This window comes from Lethenteron reissneri, chromosome 72 (assembly GCF_015708825.2).
Source record: "Lethenteron reissneri isolate LAM-NWPU_2019-01 chromosome 72, ASM1570882v1, whole genome shotgun sequence".
Classification (NCBI taxonomy): Eukaryota; Metazoa; Chordata; class Hyperoartia; order Petromyzontiformes; family Petromyzontidae; genus Lethenteron; species Lethenteron reissneri.
The window spans coordinates 5,364,708-5,390,400 of record NC_083850.1 but is presented as its reverse complement, the minus strand read 5'-3'; the positions used below and the strand labels follow the sequence as shown (position 1 = coordinate 5,390,400).

The 25,693-nt window shown below is 43.9% G+C and overlaps 2 protein-coding genes and 1 pseudogene across 2 annotated transcripts in view; 2 read left to right on the top strand and 1 right to left on the bottom strand.

Moving 5' to 3' along the window:
- LOC133361284 (zinc finger protein 239-like) overlaps positions 1-25,693 on the top strand; it is an 807,570-nt gene that overhangs the window by 625,570 nt on the left and 156,307 nt on the right. The window lies entirely within an intron of this gene.
- Positions 1-25,693, bottom strand: part of LOC133361342 (oocyte zinc finger protein XlCOF6-like) — a 276,931-nt pseudogene that overhangs the window by 201,285 nt on the left and 49,953 nt on the right.
- On the top strand, positions 3,091-24,828 carry LOC133361307 (zinc finger protein 84-like). The gene is made up of 5 exons (XM_061580245.1): positions 3,091-3,159; positions 4,282-5,026; positions 12,480-12,905; positions 24,325-24,566; positions 24,799-24,828. Exons 1-5 carry the CDS (start codon positions 3,091-3,093, stop codon positions 24,826-24,828), a joined length of 1,512 nt encoding a protein of 503 aa, XP_061436229.1.

Below are 25,693 nucleotides of genomic sequence, written 5' to 3'. Positions count from 1 at the left end.
ACACCACTTCGACAAGTAATCCGATAACATTAGAAACCACCACTGTGCACGTAATTAAACTCTCAAAAAAACTGTAAAACTAAAATGGTCAAAATTACACACAAAAGTACTCGATACGGCTTAAAAGGTATAACCACATGACATAATATTTTTTTCATTCACCCCGAGCTCTCGGTTTGATCCTCGAGCCACTCCATTACATCCAGCCATCTCTCGGGATCCAACTCCATGGGATCGAAGGTGGAAACTTCTTCAGGACTCATTACAGCACCTTGAATTTCAGCTTTTGATTTCAGTTTCCTATCATTGTGGATCTTCTGCCCAACGGACATACATATTACATACATACGACCATAGTATGTACGTATGTAATATGCATACATATGTGCAGTGTGATTCTATTACGATCACATTGCGATTATAATACTTCTAATTATATTATAATATTGATTTGAAGCTTTCGTGACTGCAGGAATTAATACTCGTTGGTTCTTTCGGTAAAGTCACGTAGGTAGAAATGAAACAAGGTAAATCACGTTTCGGACGAAACACAAGCGCCCGTCTTCAGGTGAGAATCGCGATATCCGCGATGTCTGCTGCGAGCAGCACGATGTCTGCTGCAGACATCGTTTCGGGCGCTTGTGTTGCGTCCGAAACGTCGCTATTTATTTTGTTTTATTTATACCTACGTGACTTTACCGAAAGCACCAAAGAGTATAGATTTTCAAATACTGTCACTCCGTTTACGGTTTTATAAATTACATAAAAAACCTACTTTATAGTCGTTTCATGTTTCATGTTATCTTTAAAGTGTTACAGTTTACGTGTGTTAGAGAACACGGGTGCCCGCTCCGCCTGTCGCCGTGGAGACTTGTGCGCTGTGAGGGCTCACACCCACCGTAAACACCCGTTCCGCGGTCCCTTTAAACGAACGTGATCACCCGCTCGCGGCGGTCGCGCGTGTGCGTTCAAAGTCATTCGCCCTCCGACCCCCGTTCAGAGCGTGTGATCGCTGCGCGGGGCTGTGTGAGGGGAGGCGTCGCATTTGATTGGCGGAGAGGCAACGATGCGTTTACAGGCGTACGGGAGCCGGCGACGAGCCATGTCCCTCTCGCGAACTCGCGGAGGTGCGAACCAGGGAAGTGAACCGTCGGGCCACAGTCCTTACCCCGCGAGCGATGAGCCCAGCGGCGGCAGCAGCTGTTCGCAGACCAGCGAGGGGTCGGGGAACGGCGGGACCCCCCCCCTGCAGTCGGCGCCCAGCAGGGAGAGACCTCGGGGGCCAGCGGCAAAGACAGGACCACGGTGTGAAGCTAAGAATTCGAATGAGATTCGAATATCACACTTCAATGTACGGTGTTCTAAACTGTAACAATAGTTTATGATGTTATTTTATAGCGTTATAATGTATCGCTCATAGCTTATATTGCTAGAGTTCACAACATTTTAGTTTACTATAACACTAGTTTGTAGTGTTATTTTAAAGGGTAAGGCGCTGTGAATTAGGCGATGTGACTGGGTGATCACACGGATTCCGAAACACAGCGGAGACGATACATTCCACCGAGCTCCGTCTCCACACATGGACAACGACATTCTCAGTTTTAAAAAATGAATAGAAATGTTTATATACGTTTTTGAAATCATGTGTATTGTATATATGTTATAATGTGTGATTGTTATACTCTTTATATATGTTATAATGTGTGATTGTTATACTCTTTACCACACATTCATCCAACAGTGGACAGTGTGATTCTAATACGACTATAGTGGGATTCGAATAATTGTAATTCGATTAGAACAACCTACATTGAAGTGTGATATTCGAATCGCATTCAAATTATTCGAATCACTCCGTGGTCCTCTTCGAATCACACTACGGTCGTAATTATGTAACAGTCATGCATGTAACATGTCTGTATGTAGTATATATGCATGTAACATGTCTGTATGTAGTAAGTATATGTGCATTTTATATGTCTGTTTGTAGTAAGTATATGTGCATGTAACATGTCTGTACGTAGTAAGTATATATGCATGTAACATGTCTGTATGTTGTATGTCTGTATGTAGTGTGTATGCATGTAACATTTATGCATGTTACATGTTTGCATGTAACATGTATGGATGTAACATGTATGCATGTAACATGTATGCATGTATGTAATATGGACGTGCGAACCAATGGTGGGATATGTGAAACGGAACGTGCAGGATCAGGATGGGATTACAATTATTCGTATAACACTTTGGTGGTATTAAGATCAAGCTGTCCACTGCTGGATGAATGTTAATCTCAATGGCATCAAATAGCAATATTCAGTATGTATATATAAAATAATCGCACAAACCCAATATTACATACATACATGTTGCATATATATATGTTACATGCACATATACTTCAAACAGACATATTACATACATACATGTTACATACTTACGACTGTGATTCGAAGAGGATTACGGAGTGATTCGAATAATTCGAATGCGATTAGAATATCACACTTCAATGTAGGTTGTTCTAATCTATAACACTAGTTAATAATGTTATTGTATAGCGTTATAATGTATAGCTTGAGGCCCGGGGTGCCTCAAGGATCCGCCACGTGCGAGGAACCGGTGCCTGGAGCCTGGTCATATTCTTCAAAAGAAGCCAGGGACCTGCCTAATCCTTCAAGGCTGCGGTGCGAACCCTTGACGCCCCGAAATGCACAAGATTCTACCATGGGCGCGGGACGGGCGTCGAGAACCAGGTCAAAATGCGCAAGGTTGCGCTTGTAGGTTCCACGCAAAATATCAATACTGGATAGTGCTATTCGGTGCCATTGCGATGTAACATTCTACCAGCAGTGGGCAGCTTGATTCTAATACGACCATGGTGCGATTTTAATGATTTTGATGCGATTCTAAATCTGGCACCACCCAGGCCGCATTTACGACTCCCGATGTGCATCTACATATAACATACATTCTAGGATGTGCAGGATTAGAATCGAATTACAATTATTCGAATCCCGCTAGTCGTATTAGAATCACACTGTCCACTGAATGTGTCGTATCAATGTCATTTTTTTTGAAACTAGAATGTCGTTGTCCATGTGGGGAGATGGAGCGCAGTGGATCGTATCGTCTAAGCTGCTTTTACGAATCCGTGTGATAACCCAGTCACATCGCCTAACTCCAGTGACAGCACCTTACCCAAACTACATCTCCCCAACAAGGCAGCCTTACCGATGCTGTGTATTGTGTTTATGGGATAACAGAGGTGTGTATTTTCCCATACGCCTTGCCCAAAAAGACTGATTGTCCGCTTAACAGCCTAGCCCATAAACCACTATTGGTGATAGTGTTGTTTTAGAGCAGCTATTAAAGTCGTTGCAGCAAACGAGGTGGTGGCTGGCCACACCATGCCTCGCTGTTGGTGATGACGGATACAACCAGACCAAGCGGAGACCACGTACCAGATCGTATTTTGGTTACTGATGTTATAGTGATTGTGTTGCAAGTGTGGTCACTACGCATCTGTACGTGCTCACTCCCGAAGCTTGGCGGTTTTTGGGAACGTCACGGGGCTGCATTCACTTTAAATCGAGGACAATGGAGGGCATGGGGAACGTGTTTTTCCAGCGTTAATCCCATTTATTCAAAATAAGCACGCAATTACACACTGAGATGCACTTACATATTCACGCATGAAGTACAATGGGCACATTACCCTTCGTTATGTTAATAGACATGTGGATTGTACCTTCCAAAATTAACAATCGAATGCAAATATCCTGAAAGACAAAGGATTGGATCCTAAGGGGGGAGTTATAAGGCGGCTCAGAAGCAGAGTTCAATGCCATTTCGAGAGGGAACTTGATGAGGTTGGACGCTCGACTCGTCGCTCTGCTGATCGCCCTTCAACCGCGAGACAACGCAGCCTGGCGAGCACAATTGCTGTGTCGACAGTTAGGCGACTTTGCGTCGGGAGAGTTCGTGGCGACATTTTCAGACGGGTTCCAGACATCGATATACCGTGAATCTACAAGTAAGTGTCTATTTTCGCGGATAAACTCTTAAACGTGTTCGTCGTCAAATTAGCGGGATTTTTTTGCGTCTCGGTTAGACGCGAGTGTCGTTCTTGTTTTAGCAGTTAACAAAATCCAAAACTCAACGCTAAACATCCTTGCGGCCGATAGCGTACTTTCGACTCGATAACACCGCTGCTGTTACTACGCTCACATGGAGCAGAGACGCTCTCCACAGCCCCACGCACACGGAGACAAGAAGCCATTCAATTGTTCTGTGTGTGGGAAGTCCTTTTCATGGCCATCACATCTTCATAGACACCAGAGAACACACACGGGAGAGAAGCCATTCCTGTGCCCTGTGTGTGGGAAGACATTTGCACTTTCATCACATCTTCAGAGTCATCAGAGAACGCACACTGGCGACAAGCCATTCCTGTGCCATGTGTGTGGGAAGGCATTTGCACACTCGTCAACTCTTCAAGACCATCAGAAATCACACACGGGAGAGAAGCCATTCCTGTGCCCTGTGTGTGGTAAGACTTTTGCAAAGTCATCACATCTTCAAGACCATCAGAAAACACACACGGGCGAGAAGCCATTCCTGTGTCCTGTGTGTGGGAAGAAATTTGCACAGTCATCACATCTTCAGAGTCATCAGAGAACACACACGGGCGAGAAGCCATTCCTGTGCCCTGTGTGTGGGAAGGCATTTGCCCAGTCATCAACTCTTCAGAGTAATCGGAAAACACACACGGGCGAGAAGCCATTCCGGTGCCCTGTGTGTGGGAAGACATTTGCACACTCGTCAACTCTTCAAGACCATCAGAAAACACACACGGGCGAGAAGCCATTCCTGTGCCCTGTGTGTGGGAAGGCATTTGCACAGTCATCAACTCTTCAAACTCATCAAAGAACACACACGGGGGTGAAGCCATTCCTGTGCTCTGTGTGTGGGAAGGCATTTGCACACTCATCAACCATGAACAGGCATCAGAAGGTCCACAATGATAGGACACTGAAATCAAAAGCTGAAATTCAAGGTGCTGCAATTAGTCCTGAAGATGTTTCCACCTTCGATCCCATGCAGTTGGATCCCGAGAGATGGCTGGATGTAATGGAGTGGCTCGAGAGTCAACCAGAGAGCTCGGGGTGACTGAAACATAATATTGCATGTGGTTACACCTCGCCATATCGAGTACTTTTGTGCGTAATTTTTTACCATTTTAGTTTAACAGTTTTTGTGAGTTTAATTACGTGCACAGTGGTGGTTTGTAATGTTATCAGATTACTTGCCGAAGTGGTGTGAAGAGCACTGGATGTGAGAGGGTTTAATTGTAGTCGTTAGGTGTTCCTGTTGAGCTAAATTTGGAATGCGCCTGTAGGTACATCTTTACTCAACATTTTACACGGTTTTTTCAAGTACATAGCTTTTTTATTGGTATTAATCGACTTTAGATAGCCGATTTCAGGATGTACATTGATGTGGTGAAATAATAAGGAAATCATGGGGAATTATATTTTAACGCTTTGGTATTCCTAGAACGGAAATGGTTTGCATTGTACTGGAAATGTGTGAACATAGAACATAATACATATTCCCTTCGAGTTTTGACGTAAAAATGATTGCAGATGAATAAAAATGTATTTTGAACAAATGTTTGTACGGTCTTTATTTAATAATGTCCCTAGCAAAAACATGTTCAGATAATGTCAGGTGGAGGATCTCCGTCACACAAGTGTGCCCTTAACCGGCAGCATCTTGGCTGTCTACCCGATTAAACACGTGTTCCTTGAGGGGAAAGGTCCCCGTAGTTAATCGTTCATCAACGTACCAGTCCCTAATCCCGAAGTATGTCGGGGATAAACTGTACTCTATAACATGTAAACTGTAATACTATAAACGATAACGCTCAAATCTCAGCTCAGATAGGATCCTCTCAATTATTTCCATAGACGTGTGGGGTCCCACGAGAGCACTGTTATATACGCAGCATGTTGGTGTAGGACATATTAAACATTAGGTTCGCGTTTTAACGTAAAAATGATTGCAAGATGAATAAAAACGTATTTTTAACAAATGTTTGTCCCTTATTTATTTTACAATGTTCATAGCAAAAACATGTTAAGAGAATTTCAGGTGGAAGATCTCCGTCGCACAAGTGTGCCCTTAACCGGCAGCATCTTGTTTCAAATGTTATCGCAGTAAACAATTCGGACCACAGCAGGACGCTCAATCTCGAGCATCTGCGAAGCAACGATATGAGAGGGCTAAGACCTGCAAGTTTATTCGAGTGTTGACGTTATTTTAGCTATATAGTTAAGTACATGTACGTGATAAGAATTCGTCGACATGGCCTGTGTCTTGTTCTCCTTAATCAACCAAAATTATGACAAATTATGTCATAAATGAGTGTGAGCTAATTCTTCGGTAGTATTCGCTAAACACTGTTGGCACTAACCTACACTAAGTTATGTTTAAACAAAGTCAACTTAAGTCGCTTAAATCTCAGCTCAGGATCATCTCTATTATTTCCATGAACGTGTGGGGTCCCACGAGAGCAGGGCCGGCCACAAACATTCGGGCAGCAGTTGGAGCAGAAGCAGAAGTCGCTGCTTTGCCATCGAACGGTTTCGTAGCTGCTGTAGTTGCTTCTGTTACTGTTATATCGGCAGCTTGATGGTGTCCCGTGATGGGATAACGCCTTTGATCAAAAACTATGATCGAACCTACCAGACCAACGCCATCGATCGACGTCTTGGATATACTCTCACATTGTAAATTCTCACACGGTGAACTTTAACATTATGAACTTCAACAATGGTAACTTAAAAACATTCACATATACATTTGAATAATCTAAAAATTACTGTAAACTAGTATTGTTAGTAAACTCTAAATTTGTGAACTCTAACAATATAACCTATGAACTACAACCTATCCATTGTAACGCTGTAAACGAATATAGACGCACAGTGAACAAATGTTGTGAACTAATAAGGGAATCATGGGGAATGATACTTTAACGCGTTGGTATTCTTGGAACGGAAATGGTTTGCATTGTACTGGAAATGTGTGAACATAGGACGTAATAAATATTCCCTTCGAGTTTTGATGTAAAAATGATTAAAAACTTATTTTTAACAAATGTTGTCAGTTCTTTATTTTATAATGTTCCTAGCAAAAACATGTTCAGAGAATTTCAGGTGGATGATCTCCGTCACACAAGTGTGCCCTTAACAGGCAGCATCTTGGCTGTCTACACGATTAACACGTGTTCCTTGAGGGGAAAGGTCCCCGTAGTTAATCGTTCATCAACGTAACAGTCCCTAATCCCGAAGTATGTCGGGGATAAACTGTACTCTATAACATGTAAACTGTAATACTATAAACGATAGTGTTTTAATTTATAACCATATACACGGAGGTAAGGTATTATAATATCATTAGAATAATTAGAATCACAGTGTGGTCGTATAAGAATCGCTAATATGTTTGTATAGTGTACGTGCAAGGATCGGATAAAAAATATTACAATTACAATGGTCATATTCGTGAAAATCGTGATAGTAATATGGTCATATTACTATCACGATTTTCACTGCTAGATGTCATCGAATAACAAAAGACGGAATATATTTATATAAATACACGCACAACCCCATCATAAACTCATGAGATTATGAATCGTTATAATTAATATAACAATCACAAATTGTGACAAAGCGAAATTCCCACAAGCAAAACACCACGCTCACGTGACGAATTCTTAAACAAACTGCAACACTCAAGTGACAGAACTAAACAAAAAAAACGCCGCAATAAAAAAACAACATCAATGGGCAAGTCCTAAAAACAGACAACACACGCACGTTAGTAGCTGTTAGAAAAAGACAACACCTAGCACCTTCAACTATACACATCATACAGCCAACTCGTAAATGGGAAGGTATATGACAGCCTTCGCTGCTGTCGACGGGGCCAAGCAGCGAGTGTTTAACTCCATTGTTTCAGAATCCGTGTCATCACCCGGCCACAGCGACTTTGCCAAACTACATCTCCCCAACAAGGTAGCCTTCCCTATGCTGTGTATTTTAGCAGTTTATTTACGGGCGCACTTGAAGATAACAATTCGTCTAGAAAAGGCAGGCGACTTGTTCTACCAACACGATTTCAAATTTCTATCCGAAAGAAGAATGAGTTAATTCATGAGTAGTATTCACTAAGCCCCGATAGCACTAACCTACACACAGTTATGATTAAACAAAATAAACATTAGTCGCTCATCCCAGCTCAGACATGATCATAGCAATTATTTCCAAATCCGTGTCGGGTCCCACGAGAACAGGGCACGTCCACAAACTCTCAAATTGTAAACTCACATTATACACTCTAACAACATAACCTTTAAACTATTAGCTATACATTGTAACGCTTTAAAATAACACTACAAACTAGTGTTATAGTAAACTATAATGTTGTGAACTCTAACAATATAAGCTATGAGCGATACATTACAACGCTATAAAATAACATAATATAATAGTGGTAAAGATTAGAACACCGTACATTGAAGTGTAATATTCGAATCTCATTCGAATTCTTAGCTTCACACCGTGGTTCTCTAAGAATCACACTATGCTCGTGTCTATGTAATATGTATGCATGATATATATCTGTATGTAGTATGTATGCATGTAAAATGTATGTATGTAATATGGACGTGCGAACCAATGGTGGGATATGTGAAACGGAAGGTGCAGGATCAGGATGGGATTAAAATTATTTGAATAACACTTTGGTAGTATTAGGATCAAGCTGTCTACTATTGGATGAATGTTCCATCTCAATGGCATCAAATAGCAATATTCAGTATGAGTATGTAAAATAATCGCATAAACGCAATATTAGCCCGTGAAATAATGAATCGTTACAATTGTAATGACTCCGGACTCAGACTGCAGAGGGTTCTTTTATTTAGCCTTTAACGCGGTTTCAGACCCCAGGCGTCACGATATAGCAACGACGACGACGAGACAGCAACCAGCCAACACAGCCCCAAACCTCGTTCCTCCCCCTCTCTCATTCTCGGCGTGAACCTCCGCCCACACTTGGTCTCGCCTTCCCTTCTCGAACTCTCTCTATCTTGTTGTCACCACTTGTCCCTTAGTTGACGCACTGTCTTTACATCACCCACCTCTATGACCTCTACCTGACGCCGCCAATGGGCGGAGCAACTTGGGGGACATACAGATATGTATGTAAATTATCTGTTCAATAGAACCGGGGGTCGGATATGTGAACTGTGGGGGGGGGGGGGGTACAGGGCAAGAATAGCATTCAAATTTTAGAATAACAATATGGTCGTATTAACATTTTAATGCGCTTTAATGCATGTTACGTGCAAATGCAAATCGTTAGTCGTAAATGCGAGGGAGGGGTTAAGAGGTGCACGTTTAATCCAGTGTTAACATTTATTTTAGCATCATATTTAAGGACACTGATGTTGATAAGAATTCGTCTGGACATGGCACGTGCCTTGTTCTACTCGATCAACCAAAATTAGTACAATGTCGGTCATACAGGAGTGTGATTTCATTCATGAGTAGTAGTCACAGAGACCCGATGACACTAACCTACCTAAAGTTATGGTTAAACAAAGTAATCTTGAGTGACTTAATTCTCAGCTCAGACATGATCATCGCAATTATTTCCAAATCCGTGTCGGGTCCCACGAGAACAGGGCACGTCCACAAACTCTCAAATTGTAAACTCACATTGTATACTCTAACATTATAAACTCTAACAATATAACCGTTAAACTATGAGCTATACATTGTAACGTTCTAAAATAACACTACAAACTAGTGTTATAGTAAACTATAATGATGTGAACTCTAAAAATATAAGCTATGAGCGATACATTATAACGCTATAAAATAGCATCATAAGCTAGTGTTACAGAATAGAACACCGTACATTGAAGTGTGATATTCGAATCTCATTCGAATTCTTAGCTTCACACCGTGATCCTATAGGAATCACACTATGCTCGTGAGTATGTAACATGTCTGTATGTAATATGTATGCATGTAAAATGTATGTATGTAACATGTATGCATGTAAAATGTATGTATGTAATATGGACGTGCCAACCAAGGGTGGAATATGTGAAATGGAAGGTTCAGGATCAAGATGGGATTACAATTATTCGAATAACACTTTGGTAGTATTAGGATCAAGCTGTCCACTGCTGGATGAATGTTCCATCTCAATGGCATCAAATAGCAATATTCAGTATGAGTATGTAAAATAATCGCACAAACCAATATTAGCCCGTGAAATAATGAATCGTTACAATTGTAATGACTCCGGACTCAGACTGCAGAGGGTTCTTTTATTTAGCATTTAACGCGGTTTCAGACCCCAGGCGTCACGATATAGCAACGACGACGACGAGACAGCAACCAGCCAACACAGCCCCTAACCTCGTTCCTCACCTCTTGTCCCTTAGTTGACGCACTGTCTTTACATCACCCACCTCTATGACCTCTACCTGACCCCGCCATGGGCGGAGCAACTTGGGGGATTTTCCCGGTGGCACCTGTGGGCAATACAACCATGCCCTGTCCCCCACTGCCCATGGAAGCACGTGTTCCCGCCGCCCCGAGTTCTTTTCATTAGCGTATTGCGCTCTGGTGGGGAAAGGTCCTCGTTATGAATCGTTTCGCAACGTTCAGGTCCAGAATACCGAAGTATACCGGGAATCACCTGTACTTAAAACATGTAAACTGATAACACTATAAACAATAACACTAAACATTAAACGACCAAAAAGTATTAACTGGTTTTATAATTTATAGCACCATTAACGGAGGTACGGTATTTAAATCTCATTAGAAGTATTACAATCGCACTCTACACATATGTATGTAAATTATCTGTTAAATCGAACCGGGGGTCGGATACGTGAACTGTGGGGGGTACAGGGCAAAAATCGCATTCAAATTTTAGAATAACAATATTGTCGTATTAGCATTTCACTGTGCTTGAATGTATGTTATGTGCAAATGCAAATCGTCAGTCGTAAATGCGAGGGAGGGGTTAAGAGGTGCACGTTTAATCCAGTGTTAACATTTATTTTAGCATCATATTTAAGGACACTGTTGTTGATAAGAATTCGTCTGGACATGGAACGTGCCTTGTTCTCGATCAACCAAAATTAGTACAATGTCAGTCATACAGGAGTGTGATTTCATTCATGAGTAGTATTCACAGAGCCCCGATAACACTAACCTGCCTAAAGTTATGGTTAAACAAAGTAATCTTGAGTGACTTAATTCTCAGCTCAGACATGATCATCGCAATTATTTCCAAAGACGTGTGGGGTCCTGCGAGAGCAGGTCCTGACTCCAAACAGCTGGGCAGCAGAATCGGAAGTAGCTGCGTCGCCCTCGAAATGTGATGTTGCTGCTGTTGTTGTCGCTGCTGTTGTTTCTGCTGTAGTTGCTTCTGTTGCTGTAATAAACGCAGGGAGGTGGTGTTCCGTGATGGGATGACGCCTTTGATTAAAGCCTCTGATCAAACTCACCCGATTGACGCCCTTTATTGTCGCATTTGATCAACTCTGATATTGTAGACTCTCACATGTTAAGCTCTATCATAGTGAAACATAATATTATAACCTATGAACTACAACCTATCCATTGTAACGCTGTAAAAGAAGATTACCTATTGGGTTTCATTCCCTCGTCGAGAAGGCCGCTCTCTTCCTTTTCTAAAGTTACATGCTAATTTCTCTGCATTCACTTTAAATCGAGGACAAAGTTTTTCCATTTATTCAAAATAAGCGCACAATTACACACTGAGATGCACTTACATATTCATGCATGAAGCACAATGGGCACATTACTCTTCGGTATGTTAATAGACATGCGGATTGTACCTTCCAAAATTAACAATCGAATGCAAATCTCCTGAAAGACAAAGGATTGGATCCTAGGGGGGGAGTTATAAGGCGGCTCAGAAGCAGAGCTCAATGCCATTTCGAGAGGGAACTTGATGAGGTTGGACGCTCGACTCGTCGCTCTGCTGATCGCCATTCAACCGCGAGACAACGCAGCCTGGCGAGCACAATTGCTGAGTCGACAGTTAGGCGACTTTGGGTCGGGAGAGTTCGTGGCGACATCTTCAGACGGGTTTCAGACATCGATATACCGTGAATCTCCAAGTAAGTGTCTATTTTCGCGGATAAATTCTTAAACGTGTTCGTCGTCAAATTAGCGGGATTTGTTTTTTCTCTCGGTTAGACGCGAGTGTCGTTTTTGTTTTAGCAGTTAACAAAATCCAAAACTCAACGCTAAACATCCTTGCGGCCGATTGCGTACTTTTGACTCGATAACACCGCTGCTGTTGCTACGCTCACATGGAGCAGATACGCTCTCCACAGCCCCACGCACACGGAGACAAGAAGCCATTCAATTGCTCTGTGTGTGGGAAGTCATTTTCATGGCCATCATATCTTAAGAGTCACCAGAGAACACACACGGGTGAGAAGCCATTCCTGTGCCCTGTGTGTGGGAAGACATTTGCACACTCATCAACTCTTCAAACTCACCAGAGAACACACACGGGCGAGAAGCCATTCCTGTGCTCTGTGTGTGGGAAGACATTTGCACACTCATCAACTCTTCAAGATCATAAGAAAACACACACGGGCCAGAAGCCATTCCTGTGCTCTGTGTGTGGGAAGACATTTGCACACTCATCATATCTTCTGAGTCATCAGAGAACACACACTGGCGAGAAGCCATTCCTGTGCCATGTTTGTGGGAAGGCATTTGCACAATCATCAACTCTTCAAAACCATCAGAGAACACACACGGGCGATAAACCATTCCTGTGCCCTGCGTGTGGGAAGGCATTTTCACAGTCGTCAACTCTTAACAGGCATCAGAAGGTCCACAATGAATGGAAACTGAAATCAAAAGCTGAAATTCAAGGTGCTGCAATGAGTCCTCAAGAAGTTTCCACCTTCGATCCCATGCAGTTGGATCCCGAGAGATGGCTGGATGTAATGGCGTGGCTCGAGAGTCAACCAGAGAGCTCGGGGTGACTGAAAAAAATATTACGTCATGTGGTTATACCTTTTAATCCGTATCGAGTACTTTTGTGTGTAATTTTGACCATTTTAGTTTTACAGTTTTTTTGAGAGTTTAATGACGTGCCCAGTGGTGGTTTGTAATGTTATCGGATTACTTGCCGAAGTGGTGTGATGAGCTCTGGTTGTGAGAGGGTTCAATTGTAGTCGTTAAGTGTTCCTGTTGAGCTAAAGTTGGAATGCGTCTGTAGATACATCTTTACTCAACATTTTAAAGATTTTTTTCATGTGTATGGCTTTTTTTGATTGGTATTAATCGATTTTAGATAGCTGATTTCAGGATGTACATTGATGACGCGTTCGTTGGATATATGGCCTTGACTTCAACATAGACGCACAGTGAACAAATGTGGTGAACTAATAAGGAAATAATGGGAAATGATACTTTAACGCGTTGGTATTCCTGGAACGGAAATGGTTTGCATGGTACTGGAAATGTGTGAACATAGGACATAATACATTCGGTTCGAGTTTTGACTTAAAATGATTGCAGATGAATAAAAACGATTTTTTTAAACAAATGTGTGTCCGTTTATGTATTCATATCAACAACGTGTTTTAAGCGAGTTTCAGGTGGAGGATCTTCGTCACACATCTGCCCTTAACCGGCAGCATCTTGGCTGTCTCCCCATTAACATGTGTTCCTGGAAGGGAAAGGGCCCCATTATTTATCGATTCACAACGTTACGGTCCCTAATCATCAAGTACACAGGGAATCCTGTACGCTAAGACACGTGAACTGTAACACTATAAACGATAACACGAAGCATTAAATACTATAAACTAGTTTCATCATTTATAACACCAAAAACAGAGGTACGGTATCATAATCTCATTACAAGCAGTAGAATTTCAACGTGATCGTATTAAAATCACACTCTGCGCATATGTATGTATAGCGTACGTGCAAGCGAACTGTGCTCGTATGTACGAATGTAATATGCATATATGGCCTTTGGACATGCGAACCGGTGGTCGGATATGCGAACGGGGGGTGCAGGATTATGATCGGATTAAAATGATTAGAATATCACGATGGTAGTATTAGAATTACACTGAGCTAGAATGTATGTTAAATGTAGATGCACATCGGGAGTCGTTAATGCGGCCTGGGTGGTGCCAGATTTAGAATCGCATCAAAATTATTAAAATCGCACCATGGTCGTATTAGAATCAAGCTGCCCACTGCTGGTAGAATGTTCCATCGCAATGGCACCGAATAACAATATACAGCATTGATATTGGGCGTGTAGCCTACAAGCGCAACCTTGCGCATTTTGACCTGGTTCTCGACGCCCGTCCCGCGCCCATGGTAGAATCTTGTGCATGTCGGGGCGTCAAGGGTTCGCACCGCAGCCTTGAAGGATTAGGCAGGTCCCTGGCTTCTTTTGAAGAATTTGACCAGGCTCCAGGCACCGGTTCCTCGCACGTGGCGGATCCTTGAGGCACCCCGGGCCTCAGGGGCTCAGAAACTGTGGGCGGCACAACACATTTCATTTGGAGTACGGTTTCCGTTGCCGAGAGCCCCACCACGTCGGACACACCAGACTTGGGCTGTACAGGACATGGGGATGAGCTGTCTGGGTGGAGACGGACATAAGTCTTGAGGCGGGATGGGTGGACGAACCAACGGCGACGCCCTATCTACATTCGTTACACACTGCAGCCATTACACCTCTATGACTTCAGCTGTATCATTATAAACGATATCACTCAACATTAAATGACTATAAACTGGTTTTCTAATTCATTACACCATAAACGGAGATACGGTATTCAAATCTCATTAGAAGTATTATAATCGCACTCTGCTCATATGTATGTAAAGCGAACGTTCCATCGAACCGGGGGTTGGATATGCAAACTGGGGTGGGGTGCAGGGTTAGAATCGAATTCAAATTCCTAGAATAACAATATTGTCGTATTCGCATTTTACTGTGCTTGACTGTATGTTAAGTGTAAATGCAAATTGTTAGTCGTAAATGCGAGGCAGAGGTTAAGAGGTGCATGTTTAATCCAGTGTTAACGTTTATTTTAGCATCAAATTTAAGGACAATATTGGAAATAAAAGTTCGTCTGCACGTGCCTTGTTCGTCTCGATCAACCAAAATTAGTACAATGTCGGTCATAAAGGAGTGCGAGTTCTTTCATGAATAGTATTCGGTGAGCCCCCAGATACTAACCTACACACAGTCATGGTTAAACAAAGTAACGTTTAGTCACTTAATTCTCAGCTCAGACATGATCATCGCAATCATTTCCAAAGATTTGTGGGGTCCCGCGAGAGCAGGGCCTGGCTACAAATAGTCGAGCAGCAGAAACAGCAGAATCAGAAGTAGTTGCGTCGCCCTCAAAATGTGTTGTTGCTGCTGCTGTTATTGTTGCTGCTGTAGTTACTTCTGTTGCTGTTATGTATTGGGTGGTGGCTCATTTACTCATTACCACCCATAATCATCAGCATCAACACCCATTATCATCACCAATCATCATTATCACTATCAACTCACCATCACCAACCATCGTCACCACCACCACCCAACCATCACAACCAACATTCATCATAACCACCACCAATCATCCATCATCATCAACACCCATAATCACAACCCATCATCATCACCACCCATCATCATAACCTCACCAATCATTACCACCACCCATGATCATTACTACCACCCATCATAATCACTACACATTATCATCACCAACCATCATCATTACCACCCTTCATAATCACCACCCATCATCATCACCACCATCCATTATCAAGAAACAGCATCATCACCACCCATCATAAATTAACAAATACACACAGCTACAAACATAGATATGTAACCTGACACAGACATAGATAACAGACACACACAAATAAACAATCTCATTAACAACTTAATCATAAAAAGCCCATATTACCACTGCCAGGATAGGTGCACACAGACAAATCCTTTACACAATAATAATTTACATGGAACTCAAATTCACACTTAGTAAAACCACCTCACTCACTTTAATATAACTACAGACCAAAAACTCTTAATAAAAAACCTGAATTTAAAAGTAAATAAACCAATGGGATGGTGTTTATACGCTTGAAATGTAATTAATGAAATGCAAGTTAATAATTCCTATTAAACAAAAAATAACTACGAAACAGTATGAAGCCTGAGGCCTAGGTATATGCCAGGCTTCAGTCCTCGCCGCAGTAACGGCGACATCAAAGACAGCACAAAGCGAGGGGGCAAATGTTTAATGTCGAACCGAGGGCTCTGCTGTTTCCGGTGACGCACACCACCCGCACTGCACCACGTGGTGCGCCCGCCAAGCGCGTGGGGGCGGAGCCTCGCTGTAGTGACGTCACCTCTGTTACGTCATAGCCACGCCTCCACCCGCAGTCGAGAGGAATGCGCACGAGTGAGCAGCAGCAACAGAAGCCTTTGCAGAGCGAATCCTCAACGAGGTGAGCGTCCCTATGGGAACCTCATTTGCCAGTAAAAATATGATAATTGTTTTTTACCCTTCTATCTGGCAACAAAACTGACACCTTTTTACAGTGCGCCTTTTGGCGTCATCAGGTCCAACCCATGTGAGACTAGGCTCTAAGGAAAGCTGTCTCGGGTGTGGACCAATCAACTTCAAGGACAGTGCACATTATCAGAGTTATGTTCTTTTGTTTGTATTATGACTGCAGGTATTGCGGTCTATGCAAACATGACTCCTTGTAAAAAGGTGTCAGTTTTGTTGCCAGATAGAAGGGTAAAAAAACAATTATCGTGAGCGTCCCTGTTGACGATGTGTGTTGTTTATTTTTATTGCACGTTTTGACTACAAACTAAAGCTTCATTATTTTTGTGTATGTTGCTATTTGGATTTTCTGCAACCAAATTAGGACTATTAGTTAGATTACTTGGCATGCTCTGATATGTTGCTGTTACTGTCATTGTTTAGACCCAAAGCAAGTTAACATTTAAAACGTTCATAACTAACCTGTTTAAATCTCATATAATATGATTAACATGTCTATAATTATTGTGTTCTGATTGCCTGCATAATTGTGCCCTGCATTACATGTATTGAATGTTATCCAACACGGGGGAGGAGTCTACCTTTTAGTTCAGACCCGAGCTGCTGCCATAGATGTCTCCTATCTGTGATGTCACAGCCACATGGGCGGTACCTCTGACATCACGTGACCTACGACGTCATTCTCGGGTTATAACAAATGATTTAAGTATGGTCATTTGACCCCAATGACCTACAAGACATAGGGGGGCCTTTATCAAGCAGTAGATTAATACAAATGGGCTGTGCATCAACATGCTTGTCTGGATTAGAGGTTAAACATCACGGTTATGTCTGGCGATTATGTTTAATGCAATAGGCAGTTGGAATAAACATGTTCGCGTGGGTGGATGAGTGAGCGATCTGACGCACGCGTGAGTGGGCAAACAAGCGAGTGAGTGGACTTGTAAAACAAACGGCACGAAAGTGATTTGATTGGTACAGCGAGTGGTCAAATATGTAATAATTGAGAGGATGAGTGTTTCAAAAGGTTGCTAAATCTGAGCGTTTTTACAACCTCCCCAGGCCCTCCAACATCAAACAGAAACTACTCCTTCCCAACAACATGGACAGACAACGCAAGTGGGCTGACATCTTGGAGGACTATGATGGTAAGTCACAGTTACCTGCATCACGTGGCTTTTATGCAGAGGAGGCAGCTCCCTGATTAATTATTTTTCTTGGTGGTGATGGGAAGAGGTAAACGGTCAAGTGTGGCAGACAGCATGGATTTAGAGCTGCGTTTCAGCCATATTGGGTTAAATTGGGGTCTCAACTTTATGAAATTGATGATCTCAACATGCTTACAAAAATATGACTTGTAATGTTTTACTGCCATGTGACTAATGTTTCTCAACAGTAGGTCATGTTATGTGTTAAGAGGTAATTACAAGAATCTCAGAATTAGTTGTGTGAATATCCACGTGCTTCGTTCTCTAATACATTACTCGTCCTTTGAATTAATTTTGTTTTCCGTAGCCAGGGAGTCATGGCGCCAATCGACCACGTGGGGGGACATTATGGATGAAGTGGACCCTTTCCCAGACCAAAGCTATGAAAATCGTTCCCCAAAGGTGTGTATGGGGTCTATGGGAGTCAAACACCACATTCTCTCCACACTCCCACACCATTGCACCAAAACATCACTACACCTCACATCACCACACAATCTCTTCACATCACCACCAACTCGATACAATATACTCTTAGTTTTTTCGGTAAAGTCACGTACGTGACTCTTTCTTAGGTTTTTTCGGTAAAGTCACATACGTGAGTATGAATGCTTGCAGTCACGAAAGATTCAATTCGAGAATCAATACAATAGCATAGAGCCTCATAAAGCGTCAATACCACCACAAGGCACCGTCTCTCCAGAACATTCCACAATTTCTCCTCTCCGTATCACAACACCATCTCCCAACACCATCACTCCATCCCTCCATCATCACGTCATGCCATGAGTTAATGTGCATGTTTGCATCCTTACATAGATGTGCCAGTATGCATTTTTGTTTCTCTATGTGCCCGTCCATGTTTGTGTGCCCGCGAGAATGGATTTTGTCCTGAGTGTGCATGTCTGAATAATCATGTGCTTATCTTCGCGTGAACAGAGGAGCATTGGGGAGGTGAAGAGCTTCAGTGGAGTGAAGCGTCTCCAGGAGGACAAGCGCCTTGCGAAGGAGAAATGCCCAATGGAAGAGAAGCGCCCCAATGAGATGAAGCGCCTCGCCAAGTTGAAGCACCAAACGGAGCAGAAGTGCCTTCGAAATAATATCCTCAACGACGTGAAACGCGTCATGGAAAAGCGCCTCCTTGAAGAAACGCGCTTCATGGAGGAAAAGCGCCTTCGCGAGGTGAAGCGTCTCAAGGAGAAGCATCTGGAGGAAGAGAAGCGCCTCATAGATGTGAAGCGGGTCAAGGAAGAGAAGCGCCTCATGGAGGAGAAGCGGGTGGAAGAAGAGAAGCTCCTTGTCGAGGAGCAGCGCCTCATTGAGGTGCAGCGGGTCGAGGAAGAGAAGCACCTCATGGAGGAGAATCGCCTCTTTGAGGTGAAGCGTCTCATAGAGCTAAAGCGTCTCGAGAAAAAAAATAAGCGACTTGAGGAGAGGCGCTTTCGCAAGTTGAAGCTCCTCGAGGAGAAACGTCTCATGCAGGAGAAGCGCCTCGTTGAGGTGAAGCGTCAAGAGGAGGAGGAGCACTTGATGGAGGAGAAGCGTCTTGTGGAGCAAAAGCGCCTCGAGGAGGAGCAGCGCCTCGCCAAGATCGAGCGACAATGGCTCCAGACAGATACCACCAGCAGCAGCACCACTACCACTGACACCACCTCCACCACCGCCGCCATCGCCGCCACGTCCTCCAATCCTGTGTGGGGCCCAATAGCTCCGAGCTTTGGAGAAGAGGGCTTCCAAGAAGATAAAGCAAACTCCGGAGTCGCTGAGCCACGGTAAACCACTCTGCGTGTGCGCCCTGTGTGTTTATTTTTGTTATTTGTTACCATGCTTCTCACGCAGCATCAGCCTTACTCGGTCTCAAGACTTTTTTCAGGAGGATTCTGCCAAGTTTGCTCGCATTTTGCAAGAAAGTTGCTACTGTTTGCGATCCAAATTGAACAATTTGCATTGCTTGTGTGGGTTCAGTAACAGGGAGAAAGCTGCAGAACCTGCCCAGAACAGGTGGCTGCATAATCCACACGGAGAATGTGGCCAAACGTAGTAATCAAACCCAGGTCAATGTTGCTGTGACGCACAGGTGCTCAAGCCCTGTCGCGCTCTCAAAATTCACAGACACTGCAAACCCCACGTGTACATTCCGCTATACTGTGGACAGATTTATTTTTAATAACTGGTTTCTGGGTTATACCACATAACGAAGTGGGTATATCTTCACCATGTAACCCTCCATCCACCGTGATATTTTCGCTGTCTATCGCCTGTTTCCAGGCCAGCTGCCAAGTCGCTTTGTAATGTACAGCGACAGCTACCACTGAGAGGGGTGTCCAATTTAAAACGCGATGAGATGAGAGATGCGAGAGGCTCATCGCATGCAATGCACTCTGAGATGCCTTCGACGTCAAGGGAGGTGGCTCTCTCGACCACAAATCACTGACGGACACTTTTTTGAAATCGTGGATGTGTTGAAGCGACCAAATTGTCGTGCACTCATTCTTCATCATTACAGTTCAGATCTTGCTTCCCGCCCTGGCTATTATTGCTGCTGCATTAACCACACACATACACACCCATTCCGTCACAGTGGACGTTCAGGATCTCTATCGATGCCATTTGAAATGCTTAGGACATTATGTGCAAGGGGTCAATTAGAATATACATATAGAATATGTTCAATCTAGATTTGAAGTTTTAGTGACTACAGGGATCCATATTCTTTGGTTATATCGGTAAATTCACGTAGGTATGAAATAAAATAAATTAAATTAAATCACGACGTTTCGATGGCCATGTCGTTATTGCAAGAACGTTTCTTGCTGTGGTTTTCCCACCTGATGATGATTGCTTGTGTTACAATCGAAACGTTGTGATTTAATTTATTTTATTTTATACCTACTTGACTTTACCGAAAGAACCAAAAAAATGTCACTTCAAATTATTCAGCTAAATTTGCACAGCAACGCCACCCACTACTGTGATACTACAGCAGTCTGTGTGAGACACAGCTGCACCTATCTCAAGGATAGCCTGGCGCCATGAGAATGACAGCACCAATACTAAGCACACTCACTGGCCATGTCGTTATTGCTGTTTCTATTCAGCTCGAATTAATCCGCCACACATTCCACCCACGGACGATGGGGAGATGGCGATGTCTGCCGTAGCAGCAAGGTGGAACGGTGTCGTGTTTGACAGACAACCATCAGTTTTACCATGTCTAGTGGTGGTCTCCCTGTTACAGGTTGAGTCACAAACCGCACCTCTCCATGACAAAGGCTCAGCCTTTGATATGCAGTCTATTCTTAGTCTTAAGCCTCACCTTACCATATTAATAAAAGTATGCGGCCCTTGCCCCACCACCTTCTCCAACCATTATATAAACGAAGTGGCAGCTTCTGCAATCTCTCATTTACCTGATACAGCTGTCGTGGCTGTGACGGTTCCACCTGAAGACGGAAGCTTGTGTTGCCTCCGAAACGTCGTTATTTTTATTTTATGTTATTTTATTTTACTTTTTAATGTTTTTTACCTACGTGACTTCACCGAAAAAACCTAAGAATATGAATCATTGCAGTCACGAAAGCTTCAAATCTAGAACGGTGTCGTGTTGTCTCTTCACAGATCTGAGCCAGCGCTGCCCTCCTCCTCACTGAGAGTCGCCCTCAATCAGATTGACGTGAACACCAACCGACCAGCGAATGCGATTTGGGAAGATCTCGCCGGCCAACTGTGCACAGCAGCAACGGAAGCACTGGGGCTAACTAAGCCGGCAAAACACTTCATTGACAAGCAAATATGGTGGTGGAACGAAGAAGTTCAGCTAGCAGTGAAAGAGAAGAAGCTAGCTTTTAAGAAGTGGCGCAAAACGCTCGCAGATCTGGATTACCAACAATACAGAAACTGCAAATCGGCAGCGAAGCGAGTAGTAGCAGCGGTGAAATGAGCTCAATACGACCAACTGTATGTCGAACTGGACACCCCAGAAGGTGCCAATAAGATCTATCGACTGGCAGAGGCGCGCCATCGTTCGACTCAGGATATTGGTCAGGTCAAATGCATAAAGGATGAGAATCACAGGGCTCTCAGAGACCCGCCCGCCATCCTTCAAGGCTGGAGCGACTTCTTCTCTGGAATCTGCAACCAGGAATTTCCCCACCCACCTATTATTAGCGCTGAACACGTCCTCGATCCGGTTTCACCTATCACCATCACCGAAGTGGAACAAGCTATCAAGAGAATGAAGAATGGGAAAGCGACTGGCCCGGACGATATCCCTGCTGAGGCCTGGAAGATCCTTGGCAGGCAGGGTGCTGCCCTCCTTACCCAACTCTTCAGCACCATCACGAGCACCGGTGAGGTCCCAGAAGCCTGGTCGACCAGCACGACGGATCCAATTTGGAAGGGTAAAGGGGCCGTGGCAGAATGCTCGAATTACAGGCCAATCCGGCTCCTGTGTCAGGCGATGAAGATCTTTGACCGAGTTTTGGACACGAGGATTAGAAACATCGTCACCCTATCACCCAACCAATGCGGCTTCGTCAAAGGATGTGGCACTACGGACGCCATATTCGCGGCGAGGCTCCTGCTGGAGAGGCACAGAGAGAAGAACAAAGCTGTGCACGTGTCGTTCCTCGACCTTGAAAAGGCATTTGACAGGGTCCCCCACGACCTCATCTGGCACTCGCTTCGATCCCATGGAGTCCCTGAAACCTACGTGCATTGGGTGCAACTCCTATACAAGAACGTCACCAGTGCAGTCAGGTGTGCAGTGGGCATATCACCGCCATTTCCCATCAGCGTTGGAGTGCACCAAGGATCGGCCCTGTCACCACTCCTGTTTAACCTGTGCATGGACACGATCACTGCCGACCTGCACACGCCCCTGCCATGGTCAATTCTCTACGCGGATGACGTCCTCCTCTCAGATGAAGAGAGAGGAGAAGTGGAAAGACAAACGCGCCTGTGGAAGGAACGTTTGGACGAAAACGGGATGAGGTTCAACATCAAAAGACGGAGTATATGGAGTGTGGCCCCCAAACCGACGGCACCATCAGCATTGACGGAGAAGATCTGAAGAAAGTGACGGACTTTAAGTACCTGGGTTCCACCATCAGCTCAGATGGTAGCATCACGACTGATGTGAGGTCACGAGTCAATGCGGCATGGATGAAGGGGAGGCAAGTCACCGGAGTCCTCTGTGATAGGAAAATGCCGGATAGGCTGAAGGGAAAAATTTACAAGACCATCGTCCGACCGGTGGCACTCTATGGATCCGAGTGCTGGCCAGCCACAACTGTACACGAACAAGCTCTCCACACCATGGAGATGAGGATGCTCAGATGGAGCCTCGGACTCACTCGATGGGATCGTGTCATGAACGAAGACGTTCGGAATCGACTTGGTGTGGCCCCCATTGCGGACAAGATGCTTGAGGCAAGGCTTCGGTGGTACGGCCATGTGATGCGAAGTGAAGAGTCATCAGTGGCCAAGACTACCATGCGTATTGAGCCAGAGGGCCGCCGTCCACGCGGACGTCCAAAGAAGCGATGGATGGATCGAATAAAGGAAGACATAAAGACGGTCAACGCATCCCCTGAAGATGCCCTGGACCGAGCCAAATGGAGAAGACAATGCCGAAAAGCGGACCCTGCGCCACAGCGGGAACAACGCTAGGAAGAAGATTACCTATTGGGTTTCACTCCCTCGTCGAGAAGGCCGCTCTCTTCCTTGTCTAAAGTTACATGCTAATTTCTCTGCATTCACTTTAAATCGAGGACAAAGTTTTTCCATTTATTCAAAATAAGCGCACAATTACACACTGAGATGCACTTACATATTCATGCATGAAGCACAATGGGCACATCACCCTTCGGTATGTTAATAGACATGCGGATTGTGCCTTCCAAAATTAACAATCGAATGCAAATATCCTGAAAGACAAAGGATTGGATCCTAGGGGGGGAGTTATAAGGCGGCTCAGAAGCAGAGCTCAATGCCATTTCGAGAGGGAACTTGATGAGGTTGGACGCTCGACTCGTCGCTCTGCTGATCGCCCTTCAAGCGCGAGACAACGCAGCCTGGCGAGCACAATTGCTGTGTCGACAGTTAGGCGACTTTGCGTCGGGAGAGTTCGTGGCGACATCTTCAGACGGGTTCCAGACATCGATATACCGTGAATCTCCAAGTAAGTGTCTTTTTTTGCGGACAAACTCTTAAACGTGTTCGTCGTCAAATAAGCGGGATTGTTTGCGTCTCGGTTAGACGCGAGTGTCGTTCTTGTTTTAGCAGTTAACAAAATCTAAAACTCAACGCTAAACATCCTTGCGGCCGATAGCGTACTTTTGACTCGATAACACAGCTACTGTTACTACGCTCACATGGAGCAGAGACGCTCTCCACAGCCCCACGCACACGGAGGCAAGAAGCCATTGAATTGCTCTGTGTGTGGGAAGTCCTTTTCATGGCCATCACATCTTCAGAGACACCAGAGAACACACACGGGCGAGAAGCCATTCATATGCTCTGTGTGTGGAAAGGCATTTGCACAGTCATCAAATCTTCAAACTCATCAGAAAACACACACGGGCGAGAAGCCATTCCTGTGCCCTGTGTGTGGGAAGGCATTTTCACAGTCATCATCCATGAACAGGCATCAGAAGGTCCACAATGATAGGAAGCTGAAATCAAAAGGTGAAATTCAAGGTGCTGAAATAAGTCCTGAAGATAATTCCACCTTCGATCCCATGCAGTTGGATCCCGAGAGATGGCTGGATGTAATGGAGTGGCTCGAGGATCAACCCGAGAGCTCGGGGTGACTGAAATATAATGTTGCATGCGGTTGTACCTATTAAGCTGTCTTGAGTACTTTTGTGTGTAATTCTGACCCTTTAGATTGAGAGTTTCTTGACGTGCAGGTGGTGATTTTTGATGTTGTCGGATTACTTGGTGAAGTGGTGTGATGAGCAGTGGTTGTGATATGGTTCAATTCCGGACAATATTGTAGTGTTTAAGTCTTCCTGTTGAGCTAAAGTTGGAATGCATCTGTAGTTAGATCTTTACTCAACATTTTAAACGTTTTTTTCAAGTTTAAAGCTTTTTTTGGATGGTAATAATCGACTTTAGGATGTACGTTGATGACGCGTTCGTTGGATATATGGCCTTGACTTCAAATATAGACGCACAGTGAACAAATGTGGTGAACTAATAAGGACATCATGGGGAATGATACTTTAACGCTTTGGTATTCCTGGAACGGAAATAGTTTGCATTGTACTGTAACTGTTTGAACATAGGACATAATACATATTCGGTTGGAGTTTTAACGTAAAAATGATTGCAGATTAATAAAAACGTATTTTAACAAATGTTTGTTCATTTATTTCTCGTGTTCATTGAATAAACGTGTTTTAAGCGAGTTTCAGGTTGAGGATCTTCGTCACGCAAATCTGCCCTTAACCGGCAACGTCTTGGCTGTCTTTTTTATTAACATGTGCTCACAAGGCTGCGTTGTTTCGCGCTAGATTGGCGATCAGCAGAGCGTCCAACCTCATCAATTTCCCTCTCGAAATTGCATTGAGCCCTGCGCATTTACATATAACGTTGATTCGATCACATTGTAATTATAATACAACCAAAGTGTTATTCTAATACTTTAATCCCATCCTAATCCTGCACCTTCCGTTTCGCATATCCGACCACCGATACGAATGTCCAAATAACGTACATACATACGAGCATCGTGTGATTCTAATATGGCCACATTATGATTCTAATCATTCTTTTGTGA

Coding starts and splice junctions, on each gene's coding strand:
- LOC133361307 (XM_061580245.1), top strand. CDS start 3,091: ATGTCGTTGTCCATGTGGGGAGATGGAGCGCAGTGGATCGTATCGTCT. Junction 3,160..4,281: donor AGCTGCTTTTACGAATCCGT/GTGATAACCCAG, acceptor GGAGACAAGAAG/CCATTCAATTGTTCTGTGTG. Junction 24,567..24,798: donor CCATGAACAGGCATCAGAAG/GTCCACAATGAT, acceptor CTGACCCTTTAG/ATTGAGAGTTTCTTGACGTG.